We start from the raw sequence: 17,859 nt of genomic DNA, 5'->3' as shown, positions 1-17,859 counted from the left end.
TGCAGCTGCAAAAACACTAATCTGGACAAACTGGAGCGAGTTGATGGAACAGCTCGAGGGCCAAAAAAAACCTGACATGAGCACAGCTGCGTTATTGCAGATTGTGGCGACTCGTGACGAGCAAATATCCACAGAAAACGCCAATTCAGAGCAGGAAACGAACATTAAAAAGAACTTTCAAAAAAATAAGAATGTAATAAAGTCCATACTCAATAATAATAATAATAAAAGGATGTAATTAAACACTTTAATATGTCGGGTATTTCACTGAAACGAGTCATGACACAACTCTAAATATTTACAGATGTCAGGCAGGTTGTGGCTTCGTGTTTAACCAGATTAAATTAGATTTGTCATGTTTAATGTCCAGCGCACGTTCCTGGAGGTGCTTTTAAAAAAGCGTGCCAGAGAAGTTTAACAAAAAGGGATTAAATAATCCAGGATAGGAGAATAATTCGGGGCTCGTCAGAGAATCCTGAATTGGTTTCACAAATTGAGCTGCGGCATTGAAGTCGTTCATTTACTGCAGGGTTATTCAACTGGTGGCCCAGGGGCCACATCAGGCCCACAGGGGAGCTCGGTTCGGCCCACCAGTAGGTTCATTTTTAAATAAAACGATTTTAAATCATAAAACGAACTTAATGACAATAACTGTTGGACGTCCGGCCCCTGAGATCTTGGTTTTCAGTAACTGTGGCCCCCCGAGTAATTTAGTTGACTAGCTCTGATCTAATGTAAAAGTATTTACAGAAAACGACTCAACATGCCGTTTAGCTGCTAGTGGAACTGGTTTAGCACCAGTACCTTGACGTTTTCTCCTGTTAGCCCTTGTGCCGTTCGTTTAATCACACGTCTCCCCTCTGGTGTTAAACTTTAGCTCTGCGGTCTTGATTTAACAAACATTTTAAAGTGAGCTAAATGAAGTTCAAAACTCTGGACGAGCATTTCTCTTTTTGTTTTCTTTAAACCTTTAAACCTGCACAACAGCTTCAGTCTGATGGGAGCCGTTTTGCTGTGCAGGAGCTGCATTTTATAAACAGCCGAAGGCCTTTCTGTTGTCAATTAAGCCGAGGACAAAAAGCCACATAAATAAACTCCAGAGCATGAATAGGCTCTGCATTATTAAAAGGCTACAGAGCTCCAACTGCAGGAAACAATGAAAACCATTGTCCTGGTGTGTAAACACAGACACTTGAAGTAATACGGCCTTTTCCCTCCTTAGCATCAATGAAGAGACTAAATTAAATCCAGCTCGGTTGCAAAACACTTCAGGAGAAACTTACAAGAAATCCGAAGCCTGAAAAGATGACGCGAAGTTACAGCTACTCGTCAACGATGTTCATCCTGAACTACTTCGAATGGAGCCGTTTGAATGTTATTCTGAAACGCGGGTCCGCTCTCAACGTAAACAATCAGCTGCGTCTGAGCCACGTGATCGACCTCCTGGCTGTAGTTTGTGTGGGGAAAATGTGGCTAAGTTCAACGTTTCAGCTGCTTTCAGTCACTTCGGCTGTTTCTGCAGGTAAACAAACGCATTCAGCTAGTCATAAATTATACTCGCAATTTTTACTTATTTAAGAACACATTAAGCATCGATATGAGGAAAAATACAGTGCAGATTGTTACTTTATGAGTTTATTTGCAACGAAAGCCTGAAGAGTCAAATAGAGAAGTCGTTTCCATAAACCAATAAACGTCAAATGTATGTAATTCTACTTTTTGAATCTGTGAGGAAATATTTAATTTCTGTAAAGGGGTAAATATGGATGATAATTTCATGACGATGAATATTTTAACTTCTTAAAATCTTTCAAAGATATTCGTTGAACTTTAGCTGCTTTTCCCCCCAAACCATCAGAAAGCTGAAATATTAACACTTGAAAAGATTAGAAGAAAGTCTGACTCAGTGGGAGCAAATGATAAAGATTTTAGTGCGTCTTCGGGTTTTATTTTATTTTCTTTAAGATTACTGAATGTGAACTTTTCCCTTTGAAGCCAGATTAGGCCTCTTGCTCTTAGATTCCAACAAAACTGGTACAAAACTAGAAATATTACCTGAAAGAAACTTTTTTTCAATATTTATTTATTCATATATTTATCTGTCATACATCATGTTTGAATCCAAAACTAAATGAGCCAATCAAGCTTTTTGGTTGTTCATTAAATTTAAGCAAATTAAACAATTTACTGTAATCTACAGCCATTTTAAAACTGACAGGTTCGACATGTTGAAAATAAAGTCAACAAAAAAAGTTAAATTTAAAATTCTTAGAAAACAAACTATCTTGAAAGTATTTCTTCTCATTACAGCACACTAATGTAACACTTTCTATTGTACTTTTCTGTATATCATATCAAACAGAATTACCATTTGTTTTGTATAAGTCGCACCTTTTTGCATACATTTGCAAGTCTTGCAACTTATATACAGAAGCGACGAATATACGTTTTTTTTCCTCATATTTTTAAACCAATTCTTGGCTTAGATCTGACGATTTCATTCATTCTGACATAGACAATATTGAACACTACCATTTTCAGCCACTAGAGGGCCCTCAAGGTATATGGCAAGCCAAGTGTCTCGTTAATAGGTAAAAGTGGCTATTAATGAAACACAAGGCTTGCCATACCAGGCACCTTTGTCTCGCTCTCTCCTGCAGTAAACACCAAATCAGCTGCATTTCGCCGTGCCGCCCAATGCAGCTGATTTGACCATTAAATTGCCTTTATTAAGGAAAAGTTCAACACACCTTTACTATGTCGAGCAAACAATTTTTTTTAGATGGTTATCTTTTTAAATATCAAAGAAATGCACGGCAAGTCCTCCCCCCGTGCGCTCCAGCAGCCGCAAATCGATTCTTGAAACGCAGCTGATTTTACCATTATAGTGCATTTATTAAAGAAAATTTCAACCGAGACACACCTTTTCTATATTATCGAGCAAACGAATAATTGTTTTGAACTGTTAATCTTGGTAAATTCTTGTTAAAGTCCTCCCGTGCACACTCCCGCGGCCACCATTGGCACAACACCGGCCCACGTTTCCGGGTGGTCAGCGGTGATGCATAATAGATGCGACGTATATGGTGAAGCGACTTATACAGTTGTGCGACGTGTACGGCATAAGGATGGGTATAACTCTTGGACAAAGTAAAATAATAAATAAATATAATTTCTCAGTACATCCAAAAATACATTATTTTAAAAAAGACACAACTCAAAAGATTTTGGGGGTATTCTTTGTAATTTTAATTCCCATAATTTAGTTAAATGTGACTTTTTTTTCTCCACTAAAAAGCTTGAATAAAACATTACAGTACGACAAATGCAGTTTTGTAGAAGCAGGCTACAGTTTCTCTTGGCTTTTTTTATTTTTCTTCCCCTTTTACTTTTTAAAGAACTGGACATTTTTGCAGTGAACAGGAAAAAGACATCACAGAGCCGTAAAGGCTACAGAAACACAGAAACAACCAGAAAAGAAGGAGAAGAATCCAAACAGCACGCCACGGTCAGAGGACAGCCTGAGCTGTGGGGCGCTGCCAGGACACAAACATGAGGGGGAACTCATACACAAACAGCAGTGCACAGTCAGGGGGGAGGAAATGGCACAATGTGTTCAGTTTCTCTGTAAAATGGTTCTGATAAGACCCAGAGCAGCTCCCAAACAAACCAGTCTGCTCTCTGCATGGGGATGAAAGCGTCAAACTGCGCCATCTAGTGGCCACTTTCTAACCTACACTGAAACTGGAGCACCTTGAAAGATTTAATCCACTCGGTTTGAACAATTTGTGCTTTTCTGCTCAGGGTAAAAAAAAACACGTTTTTTTTTAACAACTGACTTGTTTTTTTTAAATAATTAATGCTAGATAGTTGGAATGAAGCACCTTTGATCAACATATTTTTGATTTTTAACATTTGTTCTGTGAAAATTTATCGACATCTTAGTAAATAGTCAATCCTCAGTGTGCCACCAGAGCACGGTTTTTCATTTTCTATCCTCGTTTTTAAGCAGTGCAGCTCTTTTAGGCCTTCAGGACAAAGAAAGGCAGAAAAAAGACTGAGCCACACAGCATAGCTGCACAGAAAACCAGGATTTTCTTAATCATCATCTAGATATTTGGTTTAAATCGTAATGAATAGAAACTCATCATGAAAACCGGTAAAAATAAAACTATAAAGAAACTACAATCTGCTATTTTTTCCCCCTCCCATTCTGATGCCTAATGTTTTCTTAAAGAGAAATTTTGTAAGCTAAACTTGTGAACGGTTGCCAATTACATCATGTGTTTGTTCATCTGCAAAACAGCCAAAGTGACTGAAAACAGGCAAACAGCTGGATCGCCCACTGAGCAGCTGTTAGAGGTGAAGTCCAACCATTTGTTGGACTTCACGGGCAGAGAAGTGTTTCGTTTACACTGAGTGCGTACCTGCATTTGGGGATTGCATATCTGGTCGAGTTAACTCAAACGGCATCATTTGATAAATTTAATAATAATATTTTTTTGTGTTTGAGTTCAGTTTAAAATGAGTAGCTTTCATATAGATGAGGAAAAACAAAATCTTAAAAATGCCTCAATATGTTTTTGATCCATTTTAAATCTTTCCTAAAAATAGTAGACGTGTTTTTGTTTTTAAAATGACACTCTCAGAAAACTGATGTCCAAAGATGCTTTCAATTAAAAGCTGCTCAAACGGATTGTCGGCTGCAGACGCAGGACTTGAATGGGATCTGTGCAGGTGAGACGATCGTTTTCATCGGGCAAGTCTTTCTACTGATTCAGCAGATTTTATCTGCTGCACATCCCTGAGCTTCACACATTTCAAACAAACACAAAATATAAGATTCATTTATGTAGTTTCAGAATAAAGTTGGGCCATTTTTCATGTCAAAACTGGTTCAAAAGCCCGATTTTTAACTGGTACAGGCAAAAGAGAGCACAGTACTCCAGTTCTGGCCTTCTTTCACTGGATCCCAGTTCACTTTAAAATACTTCTGCATGTTCTTAAATCTCTGAACAGTTCTGTCCTTTCCTATCTCGCTGATCTGCTGCAGCCATATGTCCCACAGTGCTCTCTGAGGTCATTCCCTGTCTTTTGACACCGAGTTGATTTTAACTTGTCTGTATTAGATAATGTTGTCATTTAGTTCTTATCTTTACATATTTGGATCTATGCATTTTATCTTGTGTCCTTTGCTTGTTTTTGTTGCACAGCCTGTGGTTGGCCATGTTGCTGTAATAAGTGCTTTATACCATATTTTTCGGACTATAAGGCGCGCTTAAAATCCTTTAATTTTCTCAAAAATCAACAGTGAGCCTTATAATCCGGTGCGCCTTATGCATTAATTCTGCTTGTGCTTACGGACCTGGAACTGATTTTATGTGATTATTGTGAATGAGTTGAATAAAGTTTGATTCAACTGTTTTGTTTCAATGAATGCGCCTCATCGTCCGAAAAACACGTTAAGTAAAATGGTGTGGTGCGTCACTAGCTGGTCTACAAACAACATAATAGACGTCTATTCCTGCTTTTGTACAGTTTGTTTTTGCACTTTCATCATTTTGTTTTACGTCAACCAACGCCACTTTGTATTAGTAACAAGTTAGAAGGTGCTCTGGTGTGCACGGATATGTTCGTGCGCACCATGCGGCTCATGAGCTACAGGAGAGCGCGGCTGCCTGGAAACAAACGCTCACCGTCCAGTTTGTGTTTGAGATTTTAATTTCTCACCTAAAAACATGTAAAGTAGCTCCTGATGTGGGTGAGCAGTACCCCCCCCCCCCAAAAAAAAAAAAAAAAAAAATTAAAAAAAAAAAAAGCTCAGCATCGAAGCAGCAGGGAAACAAAATTACAAAGTGTTTTCATCTAAAGTTCACACACACACAAAAAAAGATCACTTCAGAATCTGATCTATTGGCGCGACACGTCAATCTACATGTCAGAGGACGACACCGGGCTCCCCCCCCCCCAAAGAAAAGAAAAAACAACAACAAAAAAAAAACGTTCCCTGGTCGAGCCCAGGGTGTCTCCTCCAAAGTGTCTGGAAGCTCAGGCAAGTTAAAACTCAGATATGGTAGAAAAATATATAGTTTTGATGAATTCTTTTCATTTTCTGAATTGCACCCGTACATGTCGTGTTAACACGCTGCAGTGTAAAGTGACGGGGATCATGATTAGCACTACAACAACAACAAACAAACAAACAAAAAAACAAGTCATCGCGCTCACTCTTCCTCTCTCTCTCTCTCTCTCTCTTTAGACACTTCTGGTTTTTTGTTTTTTTTCCGCTTGCACTTAAAAATGGTTAATTGTCTTTCATTGGCATCATTAGGAAACAGTTATTTTATTCTTTTTACAGATACTCTACAATATGGTTACAATGTAAACACCACAGTACATAGTTATTTTTACTGTATCCGCACAAAGTAAAACACGTTACAAGGCATGTGGCTGCGTAAGCATAGATTTGTTCATGGAGAGAGAAGAAAAACAGGAAGCACACCACACACAACCCCCCCCCCCCCCCCCCCCAAAAAAAAATAATACAAATAAAATGGCCTCCAACAGCTGGCATAGTTTGTTCAAATAAAAAGTTTAGACTTTGTTCGTCCACACGATCCCGTTTTAAAAGCTGGTGATGATCAGTTTCATCTTAAAAAACAAACGTCACTTTCAGACAGATTGACCTTCAGACTAAACGTTTAGTGATGTTTTGTGACATGAGCAGCCTGAAAACTCCCGTCAGGCTCAGAATGAGCCTTCGGGCAGATTGATGACGCTGAGCTGAAGTTTACGAGTCGGACTGGAGCATCTTTGAGCAGAAGATGCCTCTGCACCTAAATACTGGCACACACTCTCATAGAAACACACCGAACGGTCAACCGCAGTGCGGCCTGTAGCTTACGAGGCGAGAATTACTGCTGCCATCTTGGTAGGTGCTACACCAGGTCCTTAGTTACTGCTACCATAAATATCTGAGGGAAAAATATTTAACTCTGCAAAGAAGTCCAAAGTTCTGTCATAACTGCACTTCAAACAATGTGCTAATTTAGTATTTCTTTGTAAATACAAGATTAATACACTGGATTATTATGCTTGGTGTGGGTGCTCTCTAGATTCCTATAATTACCGTATTTTTTGGACTACAAGGCGCACTTAAAATCCTTAAATTTTCTCAAATATCAGCAGTGAACGTTATAATCTGGTGCATCTTATGTATGAATTCTGGTTGTGCTTACTGACCTCAAACAGATTTTATGTGGTTATTGTGAATGAGTTCAATAAAGTTTGATTTATCTGACTGTTTTATTTCACTTGATGCGCCTTATAAGCCAAAAAATATGGTACTGTAAATCAGGGTACTGAGGGGGTGCATGAATTAAAGTTCCTGAATTATCTTCGATATTAGGAACATGTTCTTTAACAGCCGTCAGTCTGCAAACTGTTTAATTTTATTTATGGGTAATAGCTCTGCACTTAAGAGCAGATTCCTGCATAGGCTAGACCAGAGGTCTGCAACCTTTGCAATAAAAATACATTTTTGCCACTTTGCTCACTAATTATGATGTCCGGAGCCGCAAAACCTGCTACGACTGTGTACTGTCAACTGGTGGCCTGTGGACCACTACAAGTTTGTTGGACAGGACTTTCCTGGCCAGTGGAGATGATATTATAAAACGAAAAATGTCTATTATTAACATTTATTTATATTTTTACATTTTCATACAAAAGAAAAGACCAGATTCATGTAAACAAATTAAAACAATTTTTTTTTTACAATTTTATAACAATTAAAACACTGAACTCTGCAGGCCGATGTGAGTTCTCTTAATTGTTGAATAATGAAGGATCCTATTTAAAGCATAAAGTTAAAGACTGTATAAAATGAGGCCAGCTTGTTGGATATCCAGATACATTTTTAAAGAAAAATAAATACTTTTGTTTAGTTTGACTTTGTTTTTTGCGTTTTATTCTTAGTGTCATCAAATATTCCTTTTCAGCAGCTTGTCTTAAAGATATTCCAAAACATTCTGGTGGTTTTGAGAGAAAGATCACGATGCGAGACTGGAAGTCGAATTAAAGTGGCTAACAAACTACTAGCATGATGCAGTACACGTCTTGTATTTGTACTATTCTTCACATGTTTGAAAATGACAGGAGATCTGCTAAAACTACTCATTTTTCATTGTTGGCAATACTTTAAATAAAATTCAGTTTTATTTTAGTTTTGGTCAACGTTTGAAAGAGCCGCTGCAGAGGGACCAAAGAGCCACAAGTGGCCCCGGAGCCGCAGGTTGCAGACCCCTGGACAAGACAAAAGCTCGTTTATCCAAGTCTAAACACTGGAGTTTATGTTATACAAGACCCGAATAATTCCAGTATTTTGAGGGAAAGCCATACAATATATATCCTGATGCATGCTCAATAATCCAGGTAGATAAATCTAACTAGGCTAAACCAGGTTAAAATAATTCGTCCAGAGGACCAGACTTAACCTTAGAGCTACAGTATATATTTAAATTATTAGTCCAAGTAAAATTAACTACAGACACTGGGAGCAGAGCTCTGTTTAGACCAAGTGGACATGTGAAGTACTTACAACCACCGTCTGGTTAGAACGAATACAGCATGAAGTACTTACAACCACCGTCTGGTTAGAACGAATACAGCACTTACACGAGCGGTAGCACACCTGGTCAGTGCTCCGCAGCTTGACTGGGCTTGATGGGAGGCTCATTACAGACCATAATTGTCCCATTTGTACAATATGCATGATATGTGTTTATTTAAGTAAAATAAGGCTATTTCAATGTGTCTTAAACAAACATCTTTAATGTGTGGCTTGGACATGTAAACCGTTCAGACTAGCACCTAGTAAGATGGCGGCCACAGCGGCCATTCCAGCGCCTTTCTGTCTCGGTGTTTGCACTTTAACGCGCTATTCTCATGATTGGGAGTTTAATCTCGGTCCTTTCACCTGGTCTTCTTACAGTACGTCCATTTTAAAGGTTTAGTGTTTGATATGACACAAATGCTGTTCAACGTGACGAGGCTTGGATATTTTTCTTTTGTCACATGAACGGTGTGAGGTTTTCAGGGTTGGTGAGAAAGGAAAACCCTGGACCCAAACACGCAGGAGGCTTCGCAATGAGAAAGTGACTAAACGTGTGCGAACAAACACACGACTGATATCAGCGTGTGCTCGTACGCCTCTGCTCAGCTTTAGTTTTGGCATCCGCTGCACTCACAGATTTTCCTCTTTACACTGGCGCGTTGAAACGTTGAAAACAAGTTCCTTTGGCATGGATCTGCACAGAAAACTCAACTTTCTCTCCAGGAGGGAAACTTTACACCTTTCTGACAAAAGTGTAGGAACTGACCGATGCAAAAAAAAAAAAGAAAAAAGAAAAAGAAAGGGGATCCAAAAAATTCAAACTGACTTTTTTTTAAAACTACAGTATTTTACTTTGAGCTATCAGTATGAAACAATCTAATGATGAGGTGAAAAAGACCCCCCGCCCTCCCACCCATACAACATGATAAACAAAACCATGATCCCCATCCCACTGATAAACTCCTCCTGGACAGTATTTACAGTACAAATTACAGTATAATACATCATTTAAAAATATGAGATTTATCTCTAGAAACATACAGGAGCTCTCAACAAAAATCAAATCTTTAGTAAATTAGGGTTCTATGGTATCATGTGAAAATAAAAAAGTTGCACCACCCTCTCTCGGTGTATATATATATATATATATATTTATTTTTTTCTTGTCTGAGGCGTTCTTTTCCTTTTGGCCCCTGCTGTACCTGGCATGTTCAGAGTGAGATGATGCATGGGTTGGTTGACCACCGCTTTGATTATTATTATTTTTTGTGCTAAATGAAGCAAATACAGCAAACCACGATCCATCCACTATAACATATGTACATTGTGTTTTATTATTTTACCGTTACGAAAAGAAACTGACCCCCACTAAACCTGCTGGTTTTGCAGGAAGATTAAAACAGATTTACTGTCGACGTGTGCAAAATAACCTCTTTTAAATTAGTTGTAGTCGTGAGCTGTTGTTGGTTTTTTGTTTCTTGTGGTTTTTTCTAATTGAGGCTGAAAACAAACGTCAGATAATTGTATTTACAGCAGATTTAAAGGTTCAGGTTGTTGCACCAACCCGCCCTCCGAACAAATGTGAACCGATTGGAAACCCAGACAAGTGAAGAAAAAGATCTCTGGACAACGGAGCCAGGCATCACGGGAACCAACCCTCCTCTTATCCACCGTACAACCACAGTCCATTTGTAAACATCTGCACCTCCCTCCTCACTTCCTCGTCTTCATTTCCTTCTTTCTTTGATTTCCACCCACGTTTCCCTCTCTGCCTCTCTCCTTCCTCCTCTGCTCACCCTCAGACGTAGGGCAGGATGCCGTAGACGAACAGGGCCATGATGGCGGCGCTGAACAGGCCCGCCACGGGCACCGTGACGAACCAGGCCAGGAAGATGTTCCTGAAGAGGTGCCAGTCCACAGCTTTCTGGGAGCGGATCCAACCCACCGCCACGACTGAGCCCACCTGGAGGCCGCGGCCGGAGAGAGAAACAATCAGAACAAACACACAGAACACAATGTTCCAGGATGCAGAGACCGAGAGGAGCTGCAGGCCGTCCACGCTTTCCTCGTGGAAAAAAAATAATAAGGTTCAAAAGTTGTTTTGTTTTCACGTTTTTTTCTTCTGAGGCATCAATTTCACTACGCACTTTATATAAAGCTGCATTTCTTCATAATTTAGTAAAACTTTAAAGCAGCTAAAATATATAAGCTGAAAAAACTATAAACGGTAGTATTTTAAAATACTGTATTTTTCGCCATATAAGTCGCACCTTTTTGCATAAATTTGCTAGTCCTGTGAATTAGATACCGAAGCAACTAATATACGTTTTTTTCCATATTTATAACCCAATTTTTGGTCGAGATCTTACGATTTCATTCATTAACATGGAAAATGTTGAACACTATCATTTTTAGCCACTAGAGGGCCCTCGAGCCACATGGCAAGCCAATGTCTCATTAATAGGTAAAAGTGGCTATTAATGAGCCACTTGGCTTGCCATACAAAGCCACCTTCGTCTCGCTCCAGAACTCCTGGAGCAAACGTCAAATCAGCTGCATTTTGTTGTGCCGCCCAGGCGAAATGCAGCTGATTTGACCATTAAAGTTAATTTATTAAGGAAAAGTTGAACTGAGACACACCTTTACTATACTGTCGAGCGAACAAATAACTGTTTTAGGTGTTAATTTTGTAAAATTTTTGTTAAAGTCCTCCCGTCCATGCTCCCGCAGCCACCATTTGGCAGCCTATTGATTTTTGGCACAACACCGGCCCACATTTCCGGGTGGTCAGCGGTGACGCGTAATAGATGCGACTTATATGATGAAGCGACTTCTTTATGTTTTTTCCCACTTTATTAAACATATATGGACTGATGCGACTTATATGATGAAGCGACTTCTTTATGTTTTTTTCCCACTTTATTAGACATATATGGACTGATGCGACTTATATGATGAAGCGACTTCTTTATGTTTTTTCCCACTTTATTAAACATATATGGACTGATGCGACTTATATGATGAAGCGACTTCTTTGTGTTTTTTTCCCACTTTATTAGACATATGGACTGATGCGACTTATATGATGAAGCGACTTCTTTGTGTTTTTTTCCCACTTTATTAGACATATGGACTGATGCGACTTATATGGCGGTGCGATGTGTACAGCAACAATTACGGTAGTTATTTGGAAATAGATGATGCTCTCAAAGACTTAAATAAATGTTAAAATAAACTTTTAAAAGAATGAAGGGGGGGGGGAGGGGGGGGGGCTGGCTACATTTAAGATATGTGGAGTATTTTTACGAATTTTACTGCATTTGCTACTTTCCTGTAAAAACAAATTGGAACTACTCCAGATGCCTCAGATTAGTTCGCAGGTAAGAGAAAAGCCCGAGCAGCCTTCAGCTCCTCACGTGTCAGATTTTAATGACTGTTAGTTTCAGCAAGCTCATTCTAAAGGTTATCACTGACTAAATGAAATGTCACGTGAAAGTCTGAAATTGGCAGGTCTAACGCATTAAACAGTATTTACCTTTTATTCAAGCTGTTAACATACAAGTACTGTTTGTAGCTTTGGAAGCAGGGTTCTGTGGAGCTGTTATAAGTAGTGAGTATCTCATCTGTTGTAGACAAGTATGAATGACCCCAGTTTAGAGAACGATGTTCAGGCTGCAGAGATGAACTTTGTTTTAGTGCCGTTTTGGCTTGTTGTTAGGGAAGAATCTAAAATACATCTAGGGAAATTTTAAAGAACAAATGTGTTGTGATCGTCTTTGTATGCTTTTAATTTTCTACACCGGTCTGTCTTTGTGGGACACCTACAGCCCTGTGACAGTAACCTTTTCAAAATAAAGTACATCCGCAGATACAAAGTGGAAACTATCCTTCAGAGCATAAATATGATAAGTGGAAATTAAGAAATATAAAGATCTCCAGCTAGCACAACTATCAGCAGCACCTTCTGTACCTGAAGTCTCAGTTTCATTAGACAGGTTTTCAGCTGCTGGACTCGGGGTGTGTACATTTTAATTCACCACAAGTCCCAACTGTTAGGAAACTGATTTCTGACGAGTCAAACCATGAAATGGACTGAAACGAGCTTTTTGTGTGAACATTTACGAAGTTTTCACACTATCGTGATCCATTTTTTTCCCGTACGTTTTTCAGCATCTTTCTCGTTCCACAGTTTTTGTTCTATTTCAACAAATCATATATCAAAACGTTCAGCTCGTTCAGAAGGGTGCTATGACTTTTGGTATTGGTGCAACTTTAGCTTTTTGACAAATTTAGCCTTTTTTGCCACTTTTTTCCCCTCATAGAAAATTAATTTACCTCATTTTACATCCTTCAGATCTGTTTACAACCTTTTACTGCTCCTTTCACATTTTGCTCTGGTTCAGCTTCTTTCAGCTTCCTTTTGCAAAGTTAAACTTTTTTACCCCAGCTGCTTTCAGCTGATTTCAGCTGTTCTGTGCTTGTTTCAGGATCTTTATGCTAACTACAACATTTTTGTGCTTCTTCGAACTTCTTTCGGCTAATTTCAGCTTGTTGTGCTCCTTTCAGCTTATTTCTGCTAGCTTCAGGTTTTTCAGCTAATTCCACTTTTGTTGCACTCATTTAAACTTTTTTCAGCCGAATTCAGCAAAAATGTGCACTCTCCACTCCCTTCTGGTAATTTAAGTTTCTTTCTGCTTTTTAGCTACTTTTCAGTTGTTGTTGTTTTTTTGTTGTTGTTGTTAATTTCAGCTTTTTTCAGGTATTTTCCACTTTTTGTGCTCATTTCTGGTTCTTTCATCCTAATTGGGCAAACATGTTGCTTTGTGATGCTAACTTAAGCTTGTTCCACCTTTTCAGCTACCTTTTTTTTAGCCTGTTTTAGCTAATTTTAGCAGTTTTCAGATAAATTTTAGGTTTTCATGGTAATTTCTGCTACCTTCAACCTAATTAAATTATTTCTGTTAACTTCAACTGGTTATGCTCCTTTCAGCTTATTTCTGATAGTTTCAGTTATTTCAGTTACTATTTAGCTGTTTTTATGCCAAAATCTTTTTCAGCCAATTCCACATTTTTTGCACTTCTTTCAACTTTTTTGTTATTTCTGCTTTCTCCTGATGATTTACGCTTTTTCTACATTTTCAGCTATATTTCAGCATGTTTTTTTGTTGTTGTTGCTAATTTCAGCTGTTTTTCAGCAAGTTCTTGTGCAACAAGCATTCACATTGCATTTGTGCAGGAAGTGTTTTTCTCTAGTTAACAGTTGTTGTGCTGAAACTTGTCCTTTTTAAATGTTCCCGCAGGACTAAAGGCTGAAATAAGAACATTCTGTGATCAGAATAAATTGCTGCAGGTTGTTTGTATGTTTGTAGTGGTCTCTGGTGGGTGGGAGGGAACACAAATAAAATAATTAACTGCAAATTCAAAGAGTGGTTTTGCTTAAAATGTCCATCCATACCATCGGTTAGCTCATCTTTGCAATTCGAACTTCTCTTGATCCAAACTCAAACCCTGCTGCGGGTAAGATACTGACTGCTGATAACTCCACAGAACCCTTCTTAAAAAAAACAAAAAAACAACGTTCTCTTTAAAAAGGGAATAATACTTGGAAGATTCCCATCACTGCAAATGTCAAACTTTCATCACTGGATTCTTGTTACTCACTTTTTCTTAATCCATGGAACCAAATCAGAACATAAATTGAAGAGAAATTGTTTTGGAGGAAACGCAAGCAGATGTTCAGACCCCCCAGAGTGCTGGAGGGACGTGTGCAGTGAGTTGCTGTCAGCTCTGTGACGCTTCAGTTGGACACGAGAGATGTGGTCAGAGAAACGTGAGACGCCTGGCTCAGGCCGGGCTCTGCTGGCCCGACCCAGCACAGTCGCTCCGACACGTTTGTGGTTCAAACTGGTTCAAATCTACTTTAAGATCGGACCTCGTAAAAATATCTTCCAACAGGAAGACTCAGCTGCTAAATCTGTCGCAGAAAAGTAGATCCCTTTTCCTTTGGAATAATAGAATGAATGTTTATAAAGCATTCAATTATTTGGATCCATTATTCTTCTGAACGTTTTTGGGCATCTTTCTCGTTCCAATTTTTATTTTTTTTTGCTATTTCAACAAATTATAAATCAAAATGTTCAGCTCGTTCAGGACAATCCCGCTATGACTTTTGGTATTGGTGCAACTTTAGCTTTTTGAAATATTTAGCCTTTTCTGCCATTTTTTTCTCATAAGAAATGAACTGAGCTGATTTTACATCCTTCAAATCTTTAGATCCGTTTTCAACCTTTTACTGCTCCCATCACATTTTGTTCTGCTTCAGCTTCTTTCAGCTTTAAACTTTTTTCAGCTTCTTTCAGCCATTTTCCCAGCCGTTTTATGATTAGTTCTGCTAACCACATCACGTTTGTGTTTCTTCGAGCTTTATTCCTGCTAATTTCAGCCTGTCATGCTCCTTTCAGCTTATTTATGCAAGTTTCAGATATTTCCGCTTCTATTTAGCAGTTTTTATGCTAATTTTAGTTTTTTTCTGATAATTTCACATTTTTTGCACTCATTTAAACCTTTTTCAGCTTATGTCAGTAAAAAAAATGTGCTCTCCACTTCCTTCGTGTAATTTATGCCTTTTCAGCTACTTTCAGCAGTTTTTTTGTTTGTTGCTAATTTTAGCTTTTTTCGGATAATTTCCATTTTTTTGTGCTGCTTCTTTCAGCCTAATTGGGCAAACATGTTATTTCTGTTTTCTTATTCTAATTTCAGCTTGTTCTACATTTCAGCTACACTTTTTAGCTAATTTCAGCTGTTTTCATATAAATTGAAGTTGTTTGTGGGAATTTCTGCTACTTTCAGCCTAATTATTCATTCATTCAACCTTTATTTAAACTGGTAAATCCCACTGAGCCTCGAGGACTCATTTACAAGAGAGACCTGATTTCAACAAAGAACGATGACAATTAATTAACTTCTTTACAGTGATTTTAGCTTGTTCTGTTCCTTTAAGCTTATTTATGCTAGTTTAAGTTGTTTCAGATATTATTTACATTTAATGCCAATTTTAGCTTTTTCAGCTAATTCCACATTTTTGGCACTCACTTCAACTTGTTTTAGCCTAATTCAGCAAAAATGTGCTCTCTCTCCACTTCCTTCTAGTAATTTTGTTTCCTTCTGATGTTTTAGCAACTTTTCAGCTGTTTTTTTTTGCCAATTTCTGCTTTTTTCAGATAATATCCACTTTTTTGTGCTCAAGTCCGCTTCTTTCAGCCTAATTGGGCAAACGTGTTCTTTCTGCTTTCTTCTGCTAATTTAAGCTTGTTCCACCTTTTCAGCTACATTTCAGCATGTTCTTCTGCAGTGAGCATTCACACTGCACTTTCGCAGGAAATGCAATTTTTCTAATTTACATTAAAAATCAATCTTTTAGAACTAGAGTGGGACAAAATGTAAATTTTATGGTCAGAGTTTGTTTGTAATGCTTTGCATGCAGTAACCTACAGAGCGTCTGAAAGAGCAAGTCACTGCACACGATCATATCAGTGATTCACATACTCAGGATGGGCATCAATTTAACCTCCACTCAGGTGAAAAAAAGAGGCTGCAGAATGAAAATCATCCCTCAGATTTGACAGAAATTAATGAAAACCAAATCAATACCCATCACCGTTCATTCCCTCGCACACCGAACCTTCCTGGAGATGCTGAGAGATGCTCTTGACTGCTTTCATAAAACTTTGAGCCTTTTCAGGACCGTTCTTGGATTTTAAAAGTTTTGATTTTAACCAGTTTGTACAAATTATCTTAATTTTTTTTCCAACCAAAAGCATCCATACATCTCCAGACCCAAGCAGTAAAAAAAAACAAAAAACGAATCACTACCCCAGCTGTAAACCTCTAACCATCAGTAGATTAGGCGTGTTGGCAAAGGAGCTGATTATCTTTTAGGGAAGAGGAGAGTGTTTCTGGGTGAGGAATGAAATTATGGGATGGATGGTAACGATGATGTTTAGACAAACTGATCACCAGTGATTGAACACCCGTTTTGAATCTTTTGCAGTTTCCTTTCATTGAATTTGACGTTAAAGAAAGTTTCAGAATAAAAGCCCCAACGCTTCTTGGTTTTCAATAATCCTAAAATAAAATAATTTCACTTTTTAAAAAGTGATTCACAGAAATCCATGTTTCATAATTAAAATCAATAATCTGGTCATTACTGAAGTGATGTTCTACCAAATGGTTGAAATTAGTTAAGAAAACAGCAGCAAACTAAAAGTGTCTTGTGAAAAAGTGTAAAGATTTAATATTGGCTAATTAAAAACATTTTTCTAAAATAATCCTGAAACGCAATAAGCAATGAGTCCTCGCTTTCTTCTCTCGGAGTGACTGATGTTACCGCTGATAATTTAGCAACTATTGATAACTAATGACAACACTTCAAAAATGGTCAGACTACATTTTTAATCTTCTAATTGAAAACAGATTAGAAACAATGAAGCCAAACAGCCTGAACAGATAATCTCACTTTCTTTTAGACAGATAAAAAAATAAAATAAATTGGGTATACAGTAGTCCCTCGCTACTCCGCGGTTCGACTTTCGCAGACTTGCTCTTTTGCGGTTTTTCAACGATTGTCAACTTTAATATTACTCACGTGATTCAGAGAGATTTATTTGTCTTTTGCACCACATGTGGTACATGTGGTGGAGCGAGATTATGTTCACAGGGTCCCAGTTACATCCAACAATAAAATGTAAAAGAAAAACAGTAATACGATCTAAGATTGGGACGGTACGGGATACAAAGTCAACGAGAAAAAAAAAAAACTTTGAACAGGCGCTGCCAGTTTGTAGTTTCCTTTCAATAAGCCTACACTGTAACGCCAGTCAAAAGAACTAAACTACCCAGAAGTCAACAGTGCTTCCAGCCACTGCTTTCTGCCAAATGGAGGAAACAATTTGCAACGTAAATTTACACCATCTATAAAGCTCACAAACTGGCAGGAAAGTCACAAATAATCCTGAATCTTCCTGAAGCTCAATTATTCACACGTGCATCACTCTAGACAGGGCAGTGGGCTTCGTCGCTGCAGGGTAGATCCGCAGAACCGGAACAGAGCTCAACCAGAACAGAGCTGCAGTTCTGCAGAGCTGGTGAGTAAAATCTTGCAGTATTGTATAGTATATATGTTGTTAAAATGATGTAGGTTTAAAAGTTAAGAACATTGCAAGAGTGTGGGAAGGATTTACAAAGCC

The 17,859-nt window shown here is 38.2% G+C and overlaps 2 protein-coding genes across 2 annotated transcripts in view; one reads left to right on the top strand and one right to left on the bottom strand.

Moving 5' to 3' along the window:
• Window positions 1-17,859, top strand: part of tmem8b (transmembrane protein 8B) — a 1,109,927-nt gene that overhangs the window by 680,966 nt on the left and 411,102 nt on the right. The gene's annotated exons all lie outside the window — the stretch shown is intronic.
• slc20a2 (solute carrier family 20 member 2) overlaps window positions 9,560-17,859 on the bottom strand; it is a 60,491-nt gene continuing 52,191 nt past the window's right edge. Inside the window, exon 11 of the mRNA XM_037680916.1 lies at window positions 9,560-10,577. Within this exon, the coding sequence (XP_037536844.1) occupies window positions 10,413-10,577 (165 nt within the window). The 3' untranslated portion in view covers window positions 9,560-10,412. The remainder of the gene's footprint in view (window positions 10,578-17,859) is intronic.

The sequence above is a fragment of the Nematolebias whitei genome, chromosome 8, assembly GCF_014905685.2.
Source record: "Nematolebias whitei isolate Nwh7 chromosome 8, NemWhi1, whole genome shotgun sequence".
In the NCBI taxonomy this organism is placed as follows: Eukaryota; Metazoa; Chordata; class Actinopteri; order Cyprinodontiformes; family Rivulidae; genus Nematolebias; species Nematolebias whitei.
Note: the sequence above shows the minus strand (reverse complement) of the source record. Positions and strands in the feature narration are given on the sequence as shown.